Source organism: Labrus mixtus, chromosome 24 (genome assembly GCF_963584025.1).
Source record: "Labrus mixtus chromosome 24, fLabMix1.1, whole genome shotgun sequence".
In the NCBI taxonomy this organism is placed as follows: Eukaryota; Metazoa; Chordata; class Actinopteri; order Labriformes; family Labridae; genus Labrus; species Labrus mixtus.
In genome coordinates, this window is record NC_083635.1 from 3497596 (window position 1) to 3523745 (window position 26150).

Sequence of the window (26150 nt, forward strand, 5' to 3'; positions counted from 1 at the left end):
TGAACGCTGACATTTGCTTCTAATTAAATAAACCCGAAATGTATGCATTCATTTGAAATATGTGCATCTTTATCCAACAGGGCGACGGAGCAGATGCTTGTGGTTGCTTGTCTGTTTTCCTGCTGACCACCTCCATCTGCAGAGAACACCTCCACCTGCAGGATACACCTCCAAATGAAGGGACCACTTCCATCTGCAGAGAACACTTCCATCTACAGAGAACACCTCCACCTGCAGGATACACCTCCACATGAAGGGACCACTTCCACCTGCAGAGAATACCTCCATCTGCAGAGAACACCTCCACCTGCAGGATACACCTCCACATGAAGGGACCACTTCCACCTGCAGAGAACACCTCCATCTGCAGAGAACACCTCCACCTGCAGGATACACCTCCACATGAAGGGACCACCTCCATCTGCAGAGAACACCTCCATCTGCAGGGAACACCTCCAACTGCAGGTCACACCTCCACATGAAGGGACCACTTCCACCTGCAGAGAACACTTCCATCTGCAGAGAACACCTCCACCTGCAGGATACACCTCCAAATGAAGGGACCACTTCCATCTGCAGAGAACACCTCCACCTGCAGGATACACCTCCACATGAAGGGACCACTTCCACCTGCAGAGAACACCTCCATCTGCAGGACATTCTTGCAGCATTATTTATTATTTTAATTTATTGAAATGATCTGTTGTTGGCATATTTATCACTTTCTTTAATCCAATAATGATAATAACGATCTATTATAGATGTTCATTCTGATCCATCATACTTCATTTCAGCTTGCAGGACATTTTGTGGCGTTCTGGCGCCATCTGGTGGACAAACTAGGCAACTGCCCCCAATACCCATTTAAAGTTAGTAAGGAGAATATGAAGAGATTCATGACCTTAACAGAAACACCGCATCAACAAAACAATAACGTTCATAGAGGGGTGGGCCTCATACGGCCTCCCTCCTTATTCATGGCCCGAAGTCTATTTTAAAAATATCAATAAACTGAAAACAGCGTCAGAAATCCAGTCACATCCACAAACATCTTTATGTAGTTTGATAGCAGCATGAAATAAACGATGCAACATGGAGCAACACACTGAACAAATACAGATAACTGAACCCAGTACTAACTTCATTACCTCTAAAAACATAATTCAATATGTCTTCACAGACCTGCAGTTTGATTGACAATAGGCTTAATTATTAAATCATAACCAGGACACTTTTGAAAAGAAATGTTTGCAAGAAAACAAATCAGCCTTTGAAAAGAGACCCTCAATGTAACTTTTAATTAAGCTTTTCAGACACTCTGATTGGCTTTTCCAAACCAGTAAATGATTTATGAGTTGTATAAAACACATCTTTGAGCTTTTCCTCATCCACATATATATTTATCTTTAGTCAGAGGAATGAGTCCTTTTTTTTTTTTTAACCTTCCCTCTTCTGTGTCGTACATTCATGAAGGAGCTGCCAGTGATGATCTTGTAAGGGAGTAAACTGCTTCCCCTCGAGTCAAACATCTCTCATTCATTCCGCTGAGTTACAGAAAAAATGGGGCGAGGTGTGTCAGAGTCGACCTCGGCTGACCGATGACCTGCAGGACGGCTGTGAGGGGGCTGAGTATCGACTGACTGATGCAGGGAGTCATCGTGTGTATGAGCTGTGTGCTGGAAGGAGGAGGAAGATTTCTACTTGTGAATCCGTCTCTTCTCAAACGACAAAAGAATAATTCAACATTATTAAACCACTTTAGAGTTCAGACTTTGTATCTTTAGCCTTAACGTCCTTATATGCACCATCTTTAAAAGTCAAATAAAAGACTTTGTGAAAAGGATGGCTCCTCTGTTTTGCATTAAGTTCCCTAATACGACTAGAAGTTGAATGGAAAGTATTGTACCTGGATGTTACGTTAAGTTAAACTGCGTTTCCACCTGTATTAATGTGATGTAACTGTAGCACCCTACAGCAGACCAGTGAGGACGGCTTCATGGATTCTGGATGTTACTTTGAGTCAGTGTTGAAGTTTTCAGACTCCTCACCCCAAACCTAAATAAATTACCATCCTGTGAAGATCCTCCACTAGAAGAAGTCCTGTATTTAAACTCTTAAACGTGAGTGTTGCATTTGTTAAAGAAGAGCTAACTTTAACTACTTCATATACTTTTGAATAAAGTGTAACCTACTGAATTAAAGTGTCATTAAATCATTGTAACATTACTTTCCTCTGAGAAATGTGTAGCTCTAAATATCGATGTATCTCTAATCTAAGGGCTGAATATTTGATCATTAATTGCTCAACATTTCTCAGCCTTTAAGAAACACTTATTGCAGATTTTAACCCAAATAATCCGAACTAACCTTCAGTGTAAGTGTAACATGTTCTTCTTGCACAAACATCCTGTGAACATATTTACATGCGAACATCTTCAGAGCGTCTCGTATCTCGTCTTCATTCGTTTCACAAAACGAGCGTCAAAATGACAACAAACAAGCAGAAATGAAACTCTGAACTCTGGGCCTTTCTCAAACCGTTCCCCCGACACCCACGCCGTCTGACATCACGTCCACAGACGATTCGTTTTTTTGTAAGTCCCTGAAAATCATGACTCAGATCCTGGTTATGACGTTAACTTTTTAACATCTATGATACTATCTTTATATGTCATTGGTTGATAAAACAGAACGTTGATGTTCACAGCGTCTCCATGACGATTAATAAAAGGTGTTTTCTCGTTTGTTCAGTGAGTCAGACTCGCTGTGTTGGAGGGTTTAACAAGCCTCTCTCACTCCATGCTCGGAGGTTTTGGACGACACTCAACGTTGAAGTGTGCAGGGAGAGGGCGTACAGAGCGGTTTGAGAAAAGGCCAGATGACTGCAGAGTTTCAGTGCACAGGCTATTCAAGACAGACTTAAAGGAGGCGGAGTTAAAGACTTAAAGAAATGCAGCAGAGCGGCGCCGTACCGTCCATGAAGGCACCGCTGGAGCAGCTCTGCAGCCAGCGGCTTTTTATTGCTTCAATTAACTACATTTACCATCAACACTGAGAGGAAACTAACAATCGAGTAAAAAAAAAAGTCCACTCCAAGACTTTAACCAGTTATTTGAGGAAGTTATGATTATCTAATAAAAGAGTAAAAGGACCAAACATATCTGTTTACATGAACAACTAACATATGCATCATTTAATGTAACTTATTATTTAAGAGTTAACCAAATGTTCAAGTATTAGTTTGAATCACGCTTAAATTTCAATATTCTCTTTGTACATATTCTCTATAGTTACATATGATACACCTGTGTTCATGTTAGTTCTGTACATATTACTGATCAGGGATGAAGGGTACAGATTAACATTAACTTAAACGTAAAAATCAAACAAAGTAGGGAACAAAAATGGATTAGAGGACAGGATTTGGCCGACATGCTGGGAAAAATGTACAGCGAGTCTTTGACTAAAGAAGAAGAAAAGACAGGAGCTGAAATTTGGGTGGGTTTTTTTTTTGTACGAGGGGAAATGAGTTTGGCTGCAGTTGCAAAAATGTTGAGCTCATTAAAAGCTTTCCAGAGCTTCAAAAGAGGTCCACTGTTTTGATTTGATGCTGCAGAAACAGTCTTCAGCCACTAGAGGGCAGTAGTCAGTCATGTCTTGAATTAGTTCTCGCGTCGTTCTAACAAATTAGACTAACACGTCTATCAACTCTGCGTCTGTCACAGGATCGTGCTGAAGAGTTCCTCAGGTAACAGCTCGGCCCGTCATGTCCTGTTCAGTCTTTCTGCAGTCACACTCGGATGATGCTGATGGAGGATGAGGCTCTGTGCAGCTGAGAAACAGAAAGCAGAGACACACATGAGTCATACACACTCACAGGGTCGCATACCGAGACGGTGTGTGGGCTGCACTCACATGCACAGACACGAGTCTGTAGGAGTTCAATGCATGGACGTCACTCAAAGATTCATGAACCAATCAATGAGCTGACATACGCACATTTCTAATCACTCCCTGTGGGCTCGTCTGGATCGCTCTCTAAATGACGCTCAGGTCTGAGAAGCTTTCTGACAGAAACGTCTCAGAAATAAGAAACATGATCTTACATCAGGGACATTTCTCGCTGTGGAGGCAACAGGATGTTGAATCAATCAGGTTCTGCAGAAGTTTCTCTAGATTTGAACTTTCTCTGCCCTCAGGCAACTCCGTTAATGGATTTTGCCTCTGAATCTATTTTTAAATCAACATGCATCCTCACCACACACTTTAAGTACCAGCGCTGTTTTCTACCCATTATTTTTTAATCCATCATTGTCCACAGGCGACTTGGATCAACTCCAAACTCCAGTTTTTAATCTTTTTAAACTCCTGCAGTGCAGCCAAACTTGATCAAACCTCATTTTTAAAGTCAGGCACTGATGCCAAAGTTTACAGACATACTGAACGTGTCAGGGTGTGTTTGCAATAATAATGATTCTCGCCTCCGTTTTTAAGTGTTTGCAGTTTTCATGTGAGAACATCATTCAGAATTAACTGAGTTTTATGAAATTATACCGCAACCTTCTGAAGAGCACTGAGTACTCATTCTGAAGGCGCTGCTTGCAGAGGAGTATTTGCATTTATCATAATGACTCACGGAGAACTCCAAATTTAGAGTCAAATCTCTTGAAACAAATCGGCCTCCTGCTCACAGATCCATCGCAGCAGCTCAGCGTCTGCAGCTCTCTGTGTCTCCATCTCTCTCTCTCTCTGGTAGTTTTATATTTAGCCGTGATGGCAGCAGCTCCGGTTGCTAGGAGATCTCTGATGAAACTACAAAGCCTCTACAGAGGAAAACTACATTTTCCTGCCAGACAAGATTAAGAGTCATGCTGCAACAAAGAGCGTTTTAGAGGAGGTCAGTCACCCTGCTGCTGCGCACGGCTCCGTTGTGGTAGATCGGCGAGCTGCCGGCTGACGTGTTGTAGTAGGAGGTGGAGCGCACCAGCGGCCTCTTGGCTTTGTCTTTGGTGCTGCTGGAGTCGTTGTCTTTGATGATGTCGTACTGCCGGCAGAAGAGGGCGATCACCGCTGAGGAAGAGAGAGGAGAGAGAGAGAGAGAGAGAGAGAGAGTCTATGTTAGCATATTTCTACATTTCGAGTATTGAATTATAACTTAGAGAGAGATGTTATTCACTCGAGCAATTCCATAATATGAAATCTGATACTTCGACATCTCATCTCTCTATTGTATTTTAACTCCACTTTATTTATCTGACAGTTGAACTTTTCAGTCGTGATGTTGAGACAAAACAAGTGAAGACCATTTAGACCATGATGCATCGCTGTAGATATTCTAAATATCAAACATCCTAAACTCATCCATAAACAACATAAATATTAAAGTGAAGTACAGCGGTGACAGAGATGAGAATGTCTCAGCTGTTGTCTCTGACCTGCCCACAGCAGCAGCACGGTGGTGATGATGAGCAGCTCTCCTGTCTGCAGGTGAGGAGTCATTCCCAGACCCTCCATCGCTGGTTCATCTGAGGACAGAAACGAAACATCAAGCAACACATGGATAACTTTCATTACATTACAAGGCCAAACTTTAACCGTGCGTCTGTGTGTGTGTTTTTTATTTACGCTGGTCCAGGACTCCAGCTGGGTAATGGTCCGTCTTCTCCAGAGTCCTGAAGTGGACGGCACGGCTCGGCTGGCTGTCGCCGCTTGGCCCCACAGACTGCACCTACAGATGAAAAGAAAAGGATCCTGATGCTGAGGTTGATCCACGTTTAGACACAAATTTGACCCCTGAACGACGTGTATAACCCCCGTTACGACACAATGACAGGGAAGTGGCTCGCAGGGGGACGTTTAGCAAAGCACATGGTGCTTTGGGTTCTGGCCCGCATCCTGAATGATTGTCAGAGGACAAACGTTACAAGCAGACTGAATGCTGAATATGAGGGAATCCAGATGTGAGCTGAAAACTCACGCTGCGACCTTCTTTGGGACATTCTCAACAACCGAAAGCGGAAAAAATCAATTTAAAAATGACTGCAGGAAATAAATAAGCTTGATGTTTATCGTGTTTAAACAGAACGCTGAGATATTTCCAGCAGGGGCAGTGGAGTCTGATAACAGAACATATTAAGTTTAACAATCACACGGAGAGAGAAATCGCTCGCTAGGCGCTATTAGATCCACAAGAGGTTTCAGCCACTTGCACACGCCTACGCTCTGAATGTAGAGGAAGTCATTCGAGCAATATGACAGCCCTTGAATTAATCGAAAAGTATCCAAAGGACTTCTTTCATTCAAAAGTTTCACGTTTGATCTCTGCAAACTTTCAGCTCAAGCTCTCCCCTATCTGCTCCCCTCTCTCTCTCAAACCAAACCCCACAGGGAAAATGTCTGTTTTTAAACTCTGTATTCTCCACCAAACGCCTGGCCCTGAACGAGTGCGAGCTTTCTACAGAGGTTGACGCGATGCGATCCAGGAGCTCAGTCAAGAAAACCACACAATAAAGAAGGATTTCAATCAACGTGAAAGAGTTCAGAGGTCGTCTCCAGTTTCTACAACTTCAAAGTTTGAAATTTGATCTGAAAAGTGAAAACCACCAATTAAACAATAAAACTCAACCAAACTCCGTAGAGTTGTTTCTTGGGGCGCCTGTGGCCTAGCAGTTAGCTCGGGCACGCCATGTACATTGGCTGTAGTCCTCGAAGCTGTAGTCTGGGTTTGAGTCCGACCTGTGTCTCCTCCTGATGCCCCCCCCTTCGCTATCTGTCCTTCCTCTCAAACAAAGGGGTAAAAAGCCCCCCAAAAATCTAAAAAGAAAACAAGAACATGTCTGTTTTTGAACTCAACTTTATTTGTCCCTGAAGGGCAACTGGTTGTGCAGTTTGAATTTCCCTCAGAATCAATAAAGTATCTATTAATGTGAGCATTTGTTGGGATAATATATAAACTATTATAGAAGAAAAGTGAGACAGGGAAAGGGACGTATACTTTTTTACGTCTACCTACGGTACTCCTTTTGTTTGTTTTTTTATGATCTTATCTTAAATTTTGGTTTGAAATAAAGTTTGTTCGTTCTTCTATTCATTCACATCTAGCAAGGCAAGAGAAAGAACAGAAAAAGACGAAACATTCTTCTGTACAATAAGGTCAGCGTGAGGTCAAGTTTTCACACGGCAGCCGTGGGTTCAAATCCTTCCTTTGCCCTTTGCTGCATGTAGTCCCATTCTGGGAATAATACAGTAAAAAAAAATAAAAAATTGTGAGTTAATTTTGAAATATCTTAAAGGACGTTTCATCTCTGCAAAGCTCGTATCTGTTTGCTCCGTCTGGATACATCTCTCCGTCATGTCCCAATATTTGTCGCCCTCTCCTCTACACGGTCGGAGGTGAAAAGTCCACATTCTCCGTGCTCCCGGTGTTGGCGAGGCTTCAGTGGCATTTTGTTCAATGACCGTCCTGCAGGACATCCTCGTGCTGACGAGCGTATTTAACCGAGTCCTTGAGCAGAAGGACGCTGGGTGTCAGTCTATTAAGCTGTAATGGATTATAAAATGTTTAATAGAGTCACGATAATGGAGTCACATTAGATCCTCCTCCTGCACAGAGTCTGGGCTGAAAACCACCTTTAACTCCAGAGATCGTACAAGTTATTTTATGCAAACACAGAAAGCTAATAAAGCTGTTTAAGGAGGGACTAACGGCTCTGTTTGCATGTCATTAATTACTCTGCTTTGTGTTTCATTACGAGTATGAGCAGTTATTAAAAACAGCATGTGGGACGCCAGCTGGTGAAGAAATCTGTGCGTGACATTTGTTTGGTCTTTAATAAGAGCCTGAATGATATTGGACTCTGAAACTGACATCATCATTAAGAGGAAAACTTTCAGGTAGAAGTATTTTCTGTGAAAAAGAAACTTTTAAATGTCCTTATTAACATTTCTTTTTCTCTTTGTCATGATGCTTTTGCCGTCTTCTATCACTCAGTCAAAAGACATGACTCTTTGTTCTACTATCTACAAAGACCCAACATGAATCCATCAGGAGCGCGAAGTCACATTCAGCAAAGTCACAGTGGAGAGGAAAAACTTCCTTTAAGAGGCAGAAACCTCGAGCAGACTCATGATGACCAGCCGTCTGCTGAAACTGTTTGGCTTGGAAGGCGGGATAGAGGGAGATGCCGGACGAAGGGGAACGATAGAGACAAACACAACAGCAACAAATCTATCAAATCAATAAGATAGATGTCAAACTACACTGTCTGCAAGTGTGAAGCTCCATGACTCGCCTTGTTGCTGAAATGTGCTACAGATATACATTTGCCTTGTTAGAAAGTGGAACATGTGTAACCCTGCCGTCTGGATGGTTTCTGCCACCAGCTTTTAAACTTCACTATTTAAGTCTTTTAACCTTACTGTATGGTAACACCGGATTAATAAATTAAATACTTGCTGTCAATCAAACCAAATCTTTGTCTTTATGATAACATGACTGTGTGTGTGTGTGTGTGTGTGTGTGTCTCACCTGTACGCTGTAGTGTGTGTCCTCGTCCAGGTCCCACAGCACACACCAGCGGCTCGACGTGTTCACCTCTCGGATGGAGCGCTGCATCAGGCCGTCCTGCCTCTGGAGACCAAACAGATACACATTAAACACACTCTTCAGATGTGGAAGACATCGTTTACTGTGAAATGGTCCTCGTTAAGGTGGAACATTAATAACACAAAACAACCATGGCGTGTTGAAATCATTATTTCATCGCTTCAGCACAGACGCCATCAATGCAGATAAAGTCCTGCTGCAGCGCAGAGAAATTTCGGACACTCGACGTCCCTGTGGAGGAAGTCAGGTCTGCAGGAGACGAAGAAACAGCTCAATCATCAACAACAAACTCATGTAGAGACACTCAAAACAAACTGTGAACAAAGGTTCACCTTTAACAAGTTGGTTCATTTAAAAGCATGTTTGTTTCAGCCTGATGAATAAAAACATTGGTCTCTGAGTGGAAACTAGTTTTTTGGCCAGATAAAATAAAATAAAAAATACATAAAGACAGTTGAATAAAGAGCGGTGAAGACCTGCTCACATTTATTATGAACTGATGTTATACAAATAAATATTGATAGTTTGATAGACTCAGTTACAGAAAACATTCAAATACATAAATACAAGAATACATCGAGTGACAGTAGAAGATTAAACTGACATTAAAAAAATGAATTAGCTCTTTTCAAGCTCTATTTTTGGTCTCCACCAGATATGCTAATGTTTGGCTTTCAGGACCCCCCTGACCTGTTTCAGAGCACATCTTTTAATGAAGAAGGCTGTTTTAAAGCTGTTAACAGCTGCCTGCTGTGAGGAGAAAAGATGTTATTACAGCACCAAAACATAAAGTACAGAGGTTGATTTAGCTCTACAAAGCTGAGGGCAAATATGTATTAAAGACGCTTTAAGGCTTAATTTGTTGACAGATATATTCAAAACAACTCAAGGACAGATTCATGTTGAAATCTTTTCTCTCTTAAGACACACGTCAGGAAGGGTACAAAGTCCAAGAGTGTAAGTGGAGTCCAGGATGACTGTTTTAAACTGCGCCTGAACCCAACAGGAGCTCAAAATCAATCAAGACTAGAGGGCAAAATAGTCCACTCAAACATTTCCATGGACATTTTTAAGAGTGAAGAGCTGAAAAGTAAAGCATTTCCATGGACTAAACTCGCCTCTTCAGACCTGTGGTGGGCGTGAAAGTCTAGTTGAGAGTGACACACAAGTTTGAGAGCACGTAAAAGTGTCTGTAAAGCACTAAGAGCTGAAGGGAGTCAATAAATAAAAGGGCTGGCAGGACGCTCGAGGCGGTCCAGATGTCTGAATCACCAGAGACTCAGCAGAGTCAAAGCGGAGTCTCACTCTTCTCTGGCAGCTCTGAGAGCAGCGAGGATCAGAGATGAAGGATCTACTGTCCCTCAGCTCCAAAAAAGACACAATAGACTTTTTTTTTTCTGTATGCAGGTTGAAAGGGATGTTGATCAGGGTGTTCGATCAAAACCGTTGACGCAGCCGTGATGATGCAAGACTCCTCCGATCTGGACCCAAAAATTTAAAACCCAGCACATGAAACACAAACGGCCCTGACAGAAGTTCAGCCAGAAGACAGAAACACCTTACTCAGGGTGAAGATGGGGAGAAGGGAAGAAATGTGACCTTAATGGTTTATATCTGAACATGTGACATCCAACTATTCCTGAAAATCTTAATATGTGTAACATTACTTCAGTAACTCTTTCGTTTAGTTTACTTTTAGTTTTAGTTTACTCAAGCCTGTACAACGACTCGGAAACCACGGAAAAACTTTGATGACCGACTTGTCGATTTAGTCATCATCATCATCATCATGGCAAGGCAAAAGATGTTTTGTTAGTGGTTAGAAACTTTTTTTAAATTCACGTATTGCACATCAACCTTTAGACTTTAAACTCTCTGAACACTGAGATTCCATCCACACAATACGTTCGTAGCATCAATATTGTTTGTTGATGTTGTTACAACATTTTCCGAATTGAAGGCAGATGAATGCATTGGAGTCGGACGAATGACTTTCCAAACTGGGAAACTGTAACCATCCGAGGAGGACATGAATGCAGATTTAACCTGGAGCTAGGAGGCCACCTGAGAGACAAAACTCGGGGCCCAAGAGCACGCGCATCACCTGCTGCTGTTTTTAAAGCGAGGACCTGCAAAATGCTTCTTTAAAGTTGAGTGCAAACTTTTCTTCTGCCCAACGACAACAATCTTTCCTTCAATCGCAGCCACAAAACAACAAAAAGGTCAAGCAGAATCTCCCTTTCACTTGGAAACATTTAGCCTCTTGCTTGGGTCAACAGACGTTTTTGAGAAGGTCCTAACCTCTGCAAAATCTGTTTTCTTTGTACACTGGCCTTTTGATCCTGCAGGTGAAGACAACGCTTGGTTTAACAGCTATTTTTCGGTCGGGAAAGGGAAGGAGTCTGTTTTTCCAGCAGTGAAGAGCAGCATATAAACATATTTTCTTCTAACGGCGGGTTTCAAAAAAACAGACTATCTGCAGGAGCAGCGTGGATTTATTTGATCAACATCCGCCCACATGCACACATCACTCATCAGTTTACCTTGTGTGTGGGGTTTAAGAATCAGACTGAGGTTTTTTGTGAGTTTGTGCATCTGAAACAGGATTACTGCTTCTGTGTATGTGTGTGTGTGTGTGTGTGTGTGTGTGTGTGTGTGTGTGTTTGAAAGCTGTGTTGCGTAATGTGTGAATCTCCGCAGGCGGAGGAGATCTTTGTAGGAACATTGGAACAACTTGTGAGTGAAGGAGGTCTTTGTCTGAGCCGATTCACTCGTCCTGCTTCTCCTTCACAAAAAACAGAGACTCAGCTTGTTACTGAGAGATAATATTGCGTGACATAATCTCCTTCAGCGGAGGATTTGTGCGTCAATATCAAGCCTAAAGACGGACATTTCTGCTTGAGTCTTTACACCATGAATCAGAATTTTCCTCTAAGAAAAATCCTGGACGCACCTTTGATTGACAGCAGCCCGTGGCATAGGCAGTATAGGCAAAATGCTAGGGGCGCCAGCATCCATAGGTGGATGAATATAATATATTAGTGGTCAAACTGTCTACCGCTAAAATCTTGCCTAGGGCACCAAAATGGTTAGGGCCGGCTCTGATTGACAGCTTTCTACACCTTTTATATAACTGCCTGTTTGCAACGTTATCTTGCGTCTTGATGATGACTAACACCAGCAGATCAAACCTCCTGCTACATCTACCTGCACCGTCTCCCATATTAGTATTCAAGTGTTTTTCTTCTACATTTCCGAGGTTACAGCAGGAGATGTTTAACACTCTCTTCCTCTGTTTTTGTGAAAATGCCACGGGGTTGATGGATTGTTAGTCAGACGAGAGGCGACTTTAAAAAGATAAAAAAAACACAAAAAAAAACAGAGTCGTTTGGCAGCGCCACCGTCGAGGATGTCTCTCCCGCGAGACGAGGCCGAGCCAAATAATTTCCACTAATGGAGACGCCTCCCACTCGGAGCTCGTCTGATGTCTGATTCTGCTTCGTGCCAAACGGTGGGAGGTAAAAACTGATTAGGATGAACCAAGCTGAGCGAGCAGGCCGTGTTACAGGAGACGTGAGAGCAACATAATGAGGTGATTTATTAGCAGAATTAAATGGGAGATGGAGAACCCCAGCTCCTTGTACCCCGGGGGGGGGGGGGACTCTGCTGGAGGGATATTTAGAAAGATTGTGTTGTAGTGACTTAAAACCCACGGTGACAGTCAGCTTAAGGCCACAGTACTATTTTTATTATTGCTACTGAGAGTATGAGAGAGCAGAATTATAGAGATGAAGGGTTGAAATACTGAGCTCAAAGTAAGAGATAACGTGTAGCATAGTTTGACTAAAGTGGAGGATAATTCGTCAACATAATGAGCTTCAAGTCACGATAAGTGGTTGGCATAATTAGTTACAAATATTGGATTGATAGTCAGCCCAGAGGATTATAGGAGCTGTGCTACCGGACCTGGATGCTGTGTATGCTCAAGAGCACCAGTAAAACCCGGACTAACAGACTTAGGAGCAGCTTCTTTCCCCGAGCTGTAGTCTGGAGGTTTCCTTGATCGACAGATGTCCGCACCTTTGAAATAATTTAACGGCCTCTTTGCATCGTTCCCTTGCCTCTTGACAAACAAAGAGGCTAAACGTGAATGATCACAGATGTACAGTACAGGCAGCAGGGCGTCTCTAGGATCCTGTCACTTGTCTACGACTACTTGTTCGTTCTTGCAACTTCAAAATGAAGGTGACACTAACTCTGTAGGGACGTCTAAGACATGGCATTATTTACTCGTAATATAAAGTCAAGAGAATATTTAAGCCTCGAGTCTAAAGTGACAGAAGGACGGACTGAGAGAGAAAGAGGAGCGTTAACAAATCAGCTGCTTCTTCAAGCGCCACATATTTATCAACACACGGCGCAGACAGGGCGAGAGATGCTGACGTCCACAAATCTCAGTCCGGACTTTAAACGTATGAAACCTTATTGTTCGGTGAAGATAACATTGTTAAATAATATCCAGCGTATGTTCATTTAAAATGACACATTTGGGAAGTGAAAATAGCTGTGGATTACAGACTTCAGTGAATTTTATACTATAAGGGTTTATTTAAAAACCTTACTTACTTCTGTGCTCATTAATGTCCCTGTTTAGCTGCACGCTGCTTGTTTATCTTCCTGTTCCTCATACATTCATTGTTGGTTTTGCCTGTTTTTACCTTTGACCTCAACGATCTCTCCAGAGAGGTGGATTTGATCAAAACCTGCTCTAGTCCATGTTTCCACTCATTTTCTATCATATCTCCCACCAGTGATTGTCTTCTTTTTCTCCCTAATTGGGTACCTCAACGATCCTTGGAGCCATTTTTGGCTGGAAATGGTTTTAATTGGGCCATTTGTTTCTTAATACCTCAAAGAGTACTCATGTCTCGACCTTAACAGGCCTTTCAATGTTTAATGTTAATGATGGGACCCCCCCTGACCTTTCCAAACTTTTAGAGGAGAAACCTTTCGTGACTCAAAGTGTTTTGGCAAAACTCCTGCCCTCCTGAATGACTCCCGTCCTGAAAACCCCCTGTGGACAACAACGGAAAAGAGTCCACTCCCCGGGAGTTCAAAAACAATCACAGATAATACATAATTCAACTTCGATAGGAGCTGTTTTCTCTAGCCCAGAGCGTGGCAGTGATCCAAGTATTCCGGGCAGGGGCTTCATAATTTATATCCCTTCAATTTGTATCCCTGAAAAATTAATTGGCCGTCAACCAAACGAGCCTGCAGACAGTGAAGTTCAGATCAGGCGAAACTTGACGTGTGACAGATTGACTCCATTTAATGAGCAGCCTCACAAATTATTATTTAAGCATTTTGAGGATTAAACCAATTAAGAGAGATCAATCTAAAGCTGCTGGCGTATCAAACACACACACACACACACACACACACACACACACACACACACACACACACACACAGAGAGATGAAACAAAGACTATATATCCGTACCTGCTGTGAGATGGAGTATCCGATGACGGTGTCTCCCTGAGGGACGTTCCAGGTTACCATGGCCGAGTGTGCCCTCAGTTGTGTCACCGACACGTTGACGGGGGCCGCTGGCACCGCTGTGACAAAACACATTATGTATAAGTTGTTGGAAACAAACTTCAATGTCAGTTTGAGGGAAATCCACATCCTGCTGCAGGAAAGATAAAGCACAGTAAGATCATCTTCCACTTCCCTCCTGATTCTGGAAAAAAATATGGCCATTATTTTGGATTTCAAGGCAAAATATGCAACATGCTGAATATCTATATAGCACAAATATATATATGGAGTAACATGAGACTGAAGTTAAACTCCCTCTGGATCTGTTGATCTCAGCTCAGTGTTCACACCGACAGGTCAGTCGTTTCTTATGTTTCGCTCAGAGGCTCAAACATGTTTCATACATGTTTATTTTGAGTGAGCCTCTCCTTCTCCAACCGTTAGACCTTTCACCACGTGGGGTTCTTCATGCTAAGCTAAGCTAGCTAGCTCCAGCGATATGTTTACAGCCACACATGAGGGGTATCAATCGTCTCAACTAAACCTTGGCAAGCTGAGGAAACAAATCGTTTCTTTCATGGTTCCCGCTCCAGATTCCTATTTCTGTTCAAATACAAGTCAAATTTACTTTTCATTGAAAACAGTTGAAAGAAAGTCTCAAATTGAACACTTCAAGAAGCCAATAAAAACAAATCTCCTCCTGTCCTGGACGTCCTGGATGTCCTGAACGCACAAATGGACACACACCATCACACTCCATCATGTGTTTTGTTCTGTTCCCGTCAGCCGCCTGTCCACGTGTCCTTGACTAACTTACTGATGAGGACGACCCTTACATCCGCTCTGTCGGTGTGATTCACTGGATTAAAGTGTCGACTAAATGGCTCAAATGTAAACGTATTATCATGTGCAAAGATGAAACCCACGCACATACATTGATTAAGGCTGGTGTTAATGAATCTCTGGAGGCAGATTTAAAACCTGATGAGGAGTATCTGCTGAGAGAGTGAGATTTTTAAAGTAGTAAATCATCAGTAAAATGATGAGACCTCTGCAGCCAGGGAGGGAGGGAGAAGAAGGTAAAGAAAAGAGAAACATGTTTCTTTGGGTTTTGTGTTTCTATGAAGAAAAAAAAACACTGTAACGAGGTAAAGGAAATAAGGAATGGGAGAAGTGAGAACTGGTCATAAAAACACAGAAGTGAAGGAAGAAATACAGAAAAAAAGGCTATAAGGAAGGAACTGCTTCTCAAAAAGAGAAAACAAAAAATTAAAGATTTAAATATAAAAGGTCATAAAACAGGTTAAAGTAGAGAGAAATGTAAACAATATTAATAAATGTAGCAAGAATAAGAGATGAAAGAAAGAAAGACAGCACAAAGGAAGGAACGGAGAAAAAAGGAGACAACAAAATAAGACATACAAGGAAGGGAGATAAAAAATACAACCAGAGAAAAAACATAAAACCCATAAAGAGAGGAAAGTAATAAACTGTCACAGAGAGAAGACGGTAAAACGAGACAAAGACAACAAAAGAAACAAGAAAGGAAGATTATATATAAAACAAAGAACATAACAGAATAGAGACATAAGAATGACAAAAGTTTGTGAAAAACAAAAAAGCAGAAAAAGATGAAAAAGGAAACCTAAAGAGACTAAAACAAAAGCAACTCTTTCCACATAGCAGCAGCATCAGGTAGCTTAGCGGTTATGATGCGTGCCACATGAACAGAGGCTATAGTCCTCGTAGCAGCGGCCGTGGGTTTGATTAATCTTCTTTCTGCTCCTTTCCATTAAAAATTTGAGATTTTATGTTTGTTTGTTTTTCTTAACTTTATTGGTTTTTTTTTTAATGAAATAAAATTGACAAATAAAAAAAATAAAAAAAACAGCCTTCTGCTTCATGTCATCCCCATCTCTCTACTCCAGACGTTTCCTGTCGCTCCTCAGCTGTCCAATCCTATATCGGCATAAATCGCCCAAAAATAATCCAATCTGTAATTCCCCTTCTCAGGCGGTATTGCTCATTTTTGTAAAATTCTTATATAAATTATAACATTGGATTAAAGTACCTTAAAGTCTTGATGCGTTGTAGCTTTGACTTTGTGCTATATGTTCAGGACAGGGGATAGAGTAGGACTGTGACATCTGGAGGAGACAGTGGGGAATGACATGCGGTAAAGGATCTGAGAGTTGGACTTGAACCCGGGCCGCCTGCTTTAAGGACGATAGCCTCCATACATGGGCCGTGAGTGGTTTCTAACTGAAACGTGGTTCTAAATTTCACATTTTCTGAACTTCTCTACACAGTCCTATTTTTTCCTTTTTAAGTTGAAGATGTATTTTTTACTGAATCAAAACTGCCACAGCTGCGTTATGTTTGTTTTAGGTCTGGTGTTTTACTGATAGTCCATGAAGTATTCCTGAATCCAGTGATGCCTTTTTCAGACCAAATCAAAACTGACAGCAGCACCTCCTCTGTGCTGCAAACACAAAGACCACGGCTCATTTCCAGGCGGCTGGAGGCGGCAGAGCTGACACAAACTCTCCAAACAGACTTAATAAAAGTCAAATTCAGTGTGATTTCAGACCGAAAGCATCCAGTGGGGCTCTGTGGAGTACGGCTGTGAATGACAAACACTATCCGAGGCTAACAAGCTAACCCCAGCTCATTATGCAAACCTCGGCTCCCTGCAGGAGACGTCAGCCTGCTGCCAAAACCGCTTCAGAGTCTTTAAAGAAAAAAAAATCTGCTGATTTCTTCAACATTGTAATCTGTGACCAAGTCCACAAGGTCTTCAATCTGCCCTGTCCGCTTCAGTTTGTCACCTTAGTTTTCCCAGCATGCCCCTCGGGCGGTGAAGGCGTATGAACCTGTTGCACTTGGCGTGCGTGTGGGAGGACTGAATGAAAGCAGCGAGAGCAAAGAAAGTGGGAGTTTTTTTAGCTGGGAAAAGGCAGCATGTGTGTGGCTGCAGTGCATGCTGGTCTATTTCCTGACACTGTGGGTGTAGGAACTGGCTGCTGCGCCTGTTCTGTGACAAAGTCCTCGCTGTATAAATTATTAAATGTCTGCACTAAACAGCAGCTGCAGAAAGACACAGAGTTTTAGGAAATGACTCAGAACACAGTGTTGCTGAACAACAGCTGCATGTTTTACATTTCTGAATCAGTCTTTGTGATTACACTCTGCACTCCATGGCCAAAAGTATGTGGACATCAAATATGTGATTAGTACAAGCCTTTCTTAGAATCAGCAGGAGTTATTTTGGAGCCTGGCTGATGGGATGAAGCCATAAACAGGAAAGCAATCGGGTTGCAACATAAAAAAGGACGCGCTGCAGGCTGAAATAAAGGTAGGGAACATGCAACAGTGCCAGTTCAAAATGTACATTTGGAAGTTTGGAGATCAGTCTGAGGCTAAGCTGTCAAACAGGCGAACTGCATGTTATGTATCAAACACTGCGCTGCTAGCTAGTTGCAGGGAACATCTGTACAGAGTGACCGTGTACCCTTGTTACTATGAGGGCATTCACATGTTAAGTTATCACATTACTGATCACTATCACTAAGATACACATCAAGGCAATACGATAGTGTGCAAAAGTTTAAGACCAAGTTGTTGTACTTTTTGGGTCAAATACTTCTCTTCTCAAACTTTTCTTGTCTAACAAACACCCAAGCCATATTTAACCAGCGTACAAAGTGTTTTCTATAGTAGCACTGTTGCTGGACTGAACACCTTCACAAAAATATATTTCTGTGGCTGGTTTTGAGCATGGGTAATTATCTTCAAATAACTGCTGCAAAAGCTGCCAACACTGAAAAAATAATCTACTCGTTCAGATCGGCACATTTTTGGACTTTCTGCAACTTATTACGACGTTTTAGGAGAATTTCAAAGAGGATTTAAGAATTTAAAATCAAACATATGTACATATATTAAAGACGAGCAGGAAAAATCCTATCCTCCGCCTACACACACACACACACACACACACACACACACACACACACACACACACTGCTTGGAGAAAAACACACTCCGAACATGTTCCTCCATCACTGCCAATGACAGAAACATCTCGTCATGTCACGGCTGCTAAATCCCAACTGCTTTCATCTGCCAGAGCCGCCACGCTGGGCACACACACACACACACACACACACACGCACACACACACACACACACACACACACACACACACACACGCACACACACACACACACACACACACACACACGCTGAATAGACTCCTGTGATTACATTATACACACATTGAGAGAGGAGAAGGGGGTGAGATAGAGTCAGGGAAGAGATGAAGATGAAGAGGAGGACGGGAATATGACAGGACAGGGATGAATGAGTCAAAAGCTGAGCAATTATCTCGGGCTCAAATCACGAGACGGGAGAGAACATTTTCAATCTCTTTCTGATCGGATGGAGAAGAAAAGATAAGACGAAGGGCAAAGTGAGACAGATGGACGGAGCAGGAGGGGAAAAAAAAGATCAATGTTAGAAGAAGTGGTAGAAAACAAGGGATGGCGAAAGAGAGGAGGTGGAGGAGGAGGAGGAGGAGGATGTAGATATTGATTAAATGATGAAATATAGCAGTTCAGGTGGTTGAAAGAGCACACACACTCTCTCAAACACACACACCTCTGCTCACTTGCCCTTGTCTGTCCTTGGTGTTTTCAGCTGGTTTGTTCAGATTAATTTTTCATGCACGTTCATTATTTTTTTAAACATTTCAGGAGGCACTCAGCCACGTCTCAGGTTGTGTTTTGCTCCTGTTTGAAGCCACATTTCTGAGGGCCAACCTCTTAAAAGTATCTGATGACATCCTGGATATTCTGTCATCAATCACCGACAACACGCGACTAAGTCTGATTTCACCGATCCATACACCGGCTTCGGAAAAGAATAACCTCTTTAAAAAAAACTAAAGCCGTGCATAAAACAGTTCCATGAAGCTGGCAACGCACTAGGCTCGATTTTGGTCAGCCAGCTGACGACGTTGATTGTTTGTCTTGTGAAGTCCTGTTTGATCAAGAGTTTCTGTGAGGTCTCGTGTCTGTCAAATCAATACTACAAACAGCAGGTGTGTGGTCTCACGGTCTGGCCAATTGTCCAATGTGTGCGTTCGCAGGATTATGATGTTTTTTCTTGTACACAAATGAAGAAAAACGGCTCCAAGACAAGGAGACTAAAACCTGGAGACACTAATCCTTGTTTTATCACTAAAGTAAAATATGTTAATTCATCCAAGACGAAAACAGCAGCTGGTAAGTGTTTACTTGTGATGCCTTTACTCAAGATTCCCCTCATTCCTCTTCTTAATTGGCTCGCGGAAGTTCAGAAAAACAGACATAACGCCGGTTTGATGTTTCAAACACAATCCTCTTGTCATCGCACAAAGAGACGAGGAGACAAGCCTCCAGGAGATGTGCACGTCTTATCAAATCCAACCTGCAGCCGCTCAAAACCACAACAGTGACTCATCAACAAACATCAAGGTCTAAACATCAACAACAACAACAACGACAACCACTGAACAACAAAAACAACAGGCCCCATGACGTTGTGTTTACAGTAGTTTCTCTCAGAGGACAGTATTGTGGGACGTACCACCCGGGCAGGATAGTGGATCATAAATCACTGTGTGCTGATACACTCAGACAGAATAATCTGGATAATGGCTCCACACCACTCTCTGAGACTGAGTGTGTGTGTGTGTGTGTGTGTGTGTGTGTGTGTGTGTGTGTGTGGTAGAGATACAGTCACAACCTGTGCATGCTGATTCAGACAGTTTGATGAAGGATAATTGGAGACATTGGGGACATGTGGAAGGGATTTTTTGGGGTTGTTTTATGTCTTCATGAAAACTTTGAATCTCTTTCTGGAGGTTTATTTTTGTCATCGCGTGTCTGTTTGTTGTCATTGAGCCTGCATTTTGTTATTATTCGTTTTTGTTGGTCTTTATGTTACTGTAGGGTTATTACAAGTCTCTTGTTGTTTTGTATCTCTGTGGTAATAAAGAGTCTCCTTCAAGTTGTTTGCTCTCATTTTAAAGTCACCTTGCTTCACATTGAAATGACTTTGTGACTTGGTCTTTGCAGCTGTTTAGTTTCTCCTTTGAGTCGTTTAAAATCTCTTGTAGCCGTCTTGGGATTCATTTAGCGTTCCTCTGAAGTCATTTAGAGTACATTGTTGTTTTCTATTGTCTCTTCTTGATTGCTTTGATGCCATTTTATGTCTTAAGTATCTCTCTGTATCTGAAGTAGTTTTAATCTATGTGGTAATTTTGAGTCCATTGTTTGTTTCTTTTCTTACAGTATTATGTGTTTAAGTTATTTTCTATCTCTGCAACATCTCCTGGGGTCACCTTGAATCTTTATTTTTTGTTTCTTTGGGGTCATTTTTCCACTTTGTGGTGAATTTGTTTTTGCAACCGATTGTTTTGAGTCTATTTGTTGTTGACTTGTGTTTCTATGGCAAATGGCATCTGTGGTTGAATTTGTCTTTATTTCTGTGCCTCGATACTGGAGAACAGAATCAATTTAGTTAGCGCAAGAACTGAGCCATTCGTTCATTGAAATCCTCAGGTAGTGCGTGAAAGTCAGAGCGAGCAGAGCGGTGAGGAGCAGCAGAGCCGAGCAGAAGGAGGAGAGTCTCCCTGCATGAATAAAGAAGCTTTTTGACCCCGTCTCTCTCTCTCAATAAAAACCTCCTGAGGTTGCAGTCGGTGCATTTTTGCTCTGAAATCCTTTCAGCAAAGCAAAAATGCTTGTAGATTCTTATGTCACGAAATAAACTGCCTGCCAATTTTCCACCTGGGATCAAAACATTCTGACACCAAAAAAATACAAACTGGAGTCAATTTCACCCTCTTAAATAAGTAGTTTCAGTCTTGATCTTATGAGCAGATACTTATCATGAATCTTCTTATTGCTACATCCACTTAATGTTTCCAAGAGCGTTTGACCTTATTCAAATGACTTCATCAACTTGTGTTAATTGCTTAGTGAGTCATTCCTTTGTACGAGACTTCCGATATTTGATCAACAGGAGGTAGCAAATGAGAAGTTTACTGTTACCCTGTCTGTTTCTTTCGTCTTGTACATGTACTGAAAGAGTGAAAGTCTGACGTGCACCACACAACAATCGTGGTACAAAAGAGGACAGGGTACACTAGCGGGGATTGTGGGGATGCTGGACAAAGGGATACATGTGCAAACTTTTCTGGAGTGTTCATGGGCCTCAACTTTGGACAAAAAGGACAGCTAAGTATCCTCAAATTCCAGCAACAATACAAATGTCAAAATGTTGTTGAACTGCAGAGTATCATTGAAATACAGGGGCTGTTGCAGTGTTGCAGAAGATTCAACAAAAGAAGTGTCAGCCCATTCTGATTTTCTCCATGGAAGATCACAGTATTTTGAAAATCCTCCTTTCAACAGTTAAAAACGTTATTTCAGGGACTCAACTCTAAGACTTTTGCTGCAGCCGTAAAATTCAGTTTTCAATACCCACACACCCCAAAAAACCGACACTGTAGAGGGCAATGCCATCAAGTAAAGTTTCAGGTCAGCCCAGCTGTGATTTCAGTGGAAAACAATCATTTTTTTCTTGGCAAGGTCAAATATGCCCCCAAGTTTTGATGGAAAAACATCTATTTCCAAAAGTAAGACCTTAGCTCGCTGATATGACCGAAAAAAGAAAAGTCCCCTGAGCAAAAATATGTTTTTCTGTCCTGTGGGGTTTCACTTTCCAGAGATTTATCTTTGATTCTGATACTGATCCGGCTGCTTTTCTATGAATGAAAATCCTTGTTCCACCCTGAGGCAGGAGGCAGGACGCAGTGGGATGCAGCTTGGGGGATTCGAGCTCCTGATTAGGGAAGGTGAAGGCCAAATATAAAAAGTCTCATGGGATAAGGGATAGGCTCGTAAATGCAGCCACCTGCATTTACGCCGCCTGTTGGTGATCAGCCAAGGAGGAGAGCGCTGATTAGGTTTCATTGGTAGAGACGTAGCTTTGATTTTAACGTTGTATAAAGGTAGGGATAGCAGCAGTGGAGGGATGATTTAAGTGCCTGCTGCAGCTAATTAAAGAGAGGTGAAGATATTGGTCTGAAATTCCAATCCCGGGATAAACATTAAATAAAGCTTTTGACAGGTTTACAACAGCTGTTTGTCTTGTTGAATTATGAGGAGTAAGCACGTTGCAGCGGCCCCCAGCACTCACCCCGAGTCAAACAGACGAGGCAATGTGTTCATGGAAAGCTGTGCTGCTGTCAGGGACATGAAGCTCTCGATGATATGGGGTCTTATTACAACATAGTGTGTGGATTTATTATTGTTCAGAGGGGTTTTCAGCCTCGTGACCTCCTCTTCTACTCCTTTCTCCCCCCTAACATGGTCTTAAACAAAACTGTTGTTCTAAAACAGCTGATTCTTACATTTGATCGGAGCTCTTTGACACTTTAATGGGCTTGTATTTCACCAGTTCAAATCAATAGTCTCCAAACTTTAAACCGACACATTTGGTCTCTTCTGAAACGTTTGGTTCTTCACTAGAAATTCAAATAAAGTTAACCTAATTTGGCCGATGTTTAGTTGCACAGCCTGAGTTTTTAGTGCAGCAGTGTTGGGGGATAAATGGATCAATTAAAAGAGGAAATGGGAGACATTTGCAAATGTAGCCTGAAGGACGAGCGAAATTTTGTCAGCATTATAGTCGTCATTAGTTCATTTCCACGGCTTCTTACTGAGAAAGAAGTACTCAAATATTGGACACTAAAAGAAGAAATAGACTCTCGAACTGCAAACTATAAAAATGAGGCAAACATCCCTTTTTTTTTCTTCTCTGAACTGAATGAAGTTTTATTTTTTTCTTCACCCAAGTCTTGGTTAAAATAACAATCATCCAGTCAAAAACATTAATGTTTCTCAGAGAAGACAAGCATCTTTAAAAAAAAGCCTCAGAAAACCTGGATTATCACCTGCAATGACTCTCCTACCATTAAAATGGTTCTACAAGCATTTCATGGTAATTAAGCATATTATTTTAGATACTGTTGCATAGAAATCCATGTACATCATTACAGGAGGTTGGAGAGACAAATAAAACCAGATGTAGCATATGCATTACGTATTCTAGCCCGTATGCTAGATGGACACAGCCTGGTTCACAGAAATGAGGCATGATATGTGGTGTTTTTTTTAAATGGAGTTCTGAATGAGGGCGCATGTTTGATTCTTTAACACCACTTACTCTACTAAACTGGCTTTTCTAAGCAACATTTATCAACTGTTTTTAGCTGTAAAGTCTTTCTGAACTTCACTGAAATACAAAATAAATCGTATTTATACATTATACATACAAAAAAAGAGAATCAGAGAGAGAAAAATGATTACTCACTTGCTCCGACCAGCTCCGGAGTCTGCCAGCAGGCCAGCAGCAGCAGCATCAACCCGACGTCCAGGTGAAGAGACGCGGTCATAACCTTATCTTTCTCCCCACTCCTCTGCCTCTTCACCCTCTTCATCCCTCCTTTCTCTTCTTTTTAAACTCTCCTGCGTTTTCACTGCAAGTTCCCCCACATGCAGGGTCACCACCGTCTCCACATCAGCTCCATTTCCACCTCGTCTGCGTCGCGGGTTTGACCCCCAACTTGCACAAAGTAGGTCAGTAGGTATGCGGCTAAGAAGTCATATATTCTCAACGTCTTCTTCTTGCTCCTCTTCTTCTCTCCACCTGGGAGTCAGGTGTGACGCGCGTGCAGCTGAGGCGGTGTAGTCCAGGAGAAGCTAACAGGTTGTCCTCGGCTCCGCGCGCGTCTAAGGGGCTCAATTTTGCGTCAAATCACCGCTTTGATGCGCATTTAATTCGCCTTTTTTTTTTGCAGCTCGGAAAGGTCGCAGAAGGGTTTCAGCACCTCGGACAGCGCACAGACACGAAGAACAAAATAACAAACATCGGCGTTTTCCCAGGATTTAAATGATTAAAAACCAGAGAGGAAGAAAAAGAGCGCCCCTCTGTCTTCTTCTTGAGGTGCAGCGGCTCTAATCTGACAGATTAGACGAAGACAGCAGCATCCAAAAAAATGTCTGTCTGCGGGAGATTCATGGTAACTCCTCCGACTGGACGCGCGCACACACACGCGAGCCTGACGTTAACATGCTGCCACTACACTGAGAGGAGGACGAGGAGAGAGAGGACGAGGGAGGGGTGCGCATGTCAGATAACTGTTGATAATGTAATCACATTACACAGACTGCAGTACTGCATTCAAATAATCATTTGACACATAAAACAGTGATACTACAAGTAGAGTCAGAGGCCTACTGCACTTACACAAGTTCTCAATGACAACATCATCTGCTGCATCTCAACATCCTTCAGAGTAAAAGTACTTCAAATACATGTATGATGTACTTCTGACAATAGGAAAACACCACTATGACAAATACTCCAACAGTCAGAGACTTTAGGCAACATTTATCCAAAGTATCAAAAGTTAAATGTACTCTCAGTTTCTAGTTTCTGGTGTTTTTGGATGAATATTACTTCAGCAATTATATACTGTATATGACTCTTTTAATTAAAGATGTGGGTTTTTATGTCTTTATTTTAGAGATAGGACAGTGGACAGTCAGGAACTGGGGGGAGATAAAGAGTGGGGAATCACATGCGGGAAAGGAGCCACAGGTCAGACTCGAACCTGGGCCCGCCTGTTCTTCGAGGACTAAGTTGCCTGTACACAGGGCGCACGTTCTAACCGCAAGGCTACCTGCATCCTCTGAGCACGCATTTTTTTGCAGATGTAGAAGTTGAAGACTGAGCTAATGCATCATATTTTTTTTAAAAAACAAGCATGATTAGTTAGAAAAACTTCCACGTATTGCAGATTTAAACGACGCAATTTACAGCTCAAGTTAAAATGTTGTCTCATAAAAGTTTTCAGGAGAAGAAAAACGTAACACTAAAGTTTAATTGAACAATTCAAAACTTGCATACTTAATACTTGCCCACAATAAATCACAACGACACAGGAGATCAAAAGTATTACGTTTCTAATCATTCAAATGCCACCTTAACACCAACATTAGTTCTTAAATAATCAGCATCACAAAGCAGGTCCGTAACAGATTCTTGAGAAAAAGCGTCGATAAAACAAGTTAATCATGATCCCATGGTGACATCACAGGATGGTGATATAGATTTGAATCATAAAAGCGTACACTGCTTGTCACATTTCTTCTAAAAAAAATGAATTCCTGTCCACAACGCATCCATATAATACCGGACAGCGCAGATTGACCTTGATTGGTAAATCACCTCTACAGACGTGGGACCTTCTGCAGAGGCTTTCTGTGCTGTTCACTGGCATTTCTCCCAGAAATGATGTCAAAATAAAATACCTCTTCAACACAAAGCTTGTTTACGACCTGCAGGGCAGCAGTGACAGTTTTCACACATCATTAATCTTTAGCCACTGGATTATTATACCCCCCTTCCCCCCCCCCCCCCCCCCCCTGCAAAGTCACACCGTACTGTTTGACTTCTGTGACATCGCATACTGATTCAGGATCAAAGGCAGCAGAAGATTTGTGCCGTGGATTTTCTGGGATCAAGTGGGAATGTTCAACAACCTTCAGGACGGGGTGAACTAGAACAAAGGAGTAAGAAGAAGCTAATTTCTTTTTGTGAATCTGCGAAAAGGAAATGTCAGAGTTTGACCTTGAAGAAAGTGCAGAGGATGCTGCAGGAAAAGTACCGGAAAAGTGTAACGCTTCATGCTGGTTAAGCAAAAATATCCTCAAGTGTGCATGTGAGAAAATGACGCAGAATTCAAGTTGTTCAATGTCAATCAAGCTGCAATCAGTTGAAAATAAACCCTGTCTATTCCCTGCTGATTAGTGTCAAAAACCCACACAACTAGAATTAAACACGAGAGTTTTCAAGTAGAGGACTACATCTACACAAATGACTTGGA

The 26150-nt window shown here is 42.0% G+C and overlaps 1 protein-coding gene across 1 annotated transcript; it reads right to left on the bottom strand.

Annotated features, from left to right (window-relative positions):
• Window positions 1-2962: 2962 nt before the first annotated feature.
• Window positions 2963-24327, bottom strand: LOC132959716 (fibronectin type III domain-containing protein 5-like). Its single transcript, XM_061032901.1, has 7 exons — window positions 23573-24327; window positions 14111-14226; window positions 8528-8629; window positions 5626-5728; window positions 5436-5525; window positions 4907-5070; window positions 2963-3832 (listed from the first exon to the last, which is right to left on the bottom strand). The coding sequence occupies exons 1-7, from the start codon at window positions 23697-23699 to the stop codon at window positions 3791-3793; spliced, it is 744 nt and encodes a 247-aa protein (XP_060888884.1). The 5' UTR covers window positions 23700-24327; the 3' UTR covers window positions 2963-3790.
• Between the last annotated feature and the right edge of the window lie 1823 nt (window positions 24328-26150).

Coding starts and splice junctions, on each gene's coding strand:
- LOC132959716 (XM_061032901.1), bottom strand. CDS start 23,699: ATGAAGAGGGTGAAGAGGCAGAGGAGTGGGGAGAAAGATAAGGTTATG. Junction 8,630..14,110: donor GATACTCCATCTCACAGCAG/GTACGGATATAT, acceptor TTTGGTCTCCAG/AGGCAGGACGGCCTGATGCA. Junction 5,071..5,435: donor CGTGCTGCTGCTGTGGGCAG/GTCAGAGACAAC, acceptor TCTCTTCCTCAG/CGGTGATCGCCCTCTTCTGC.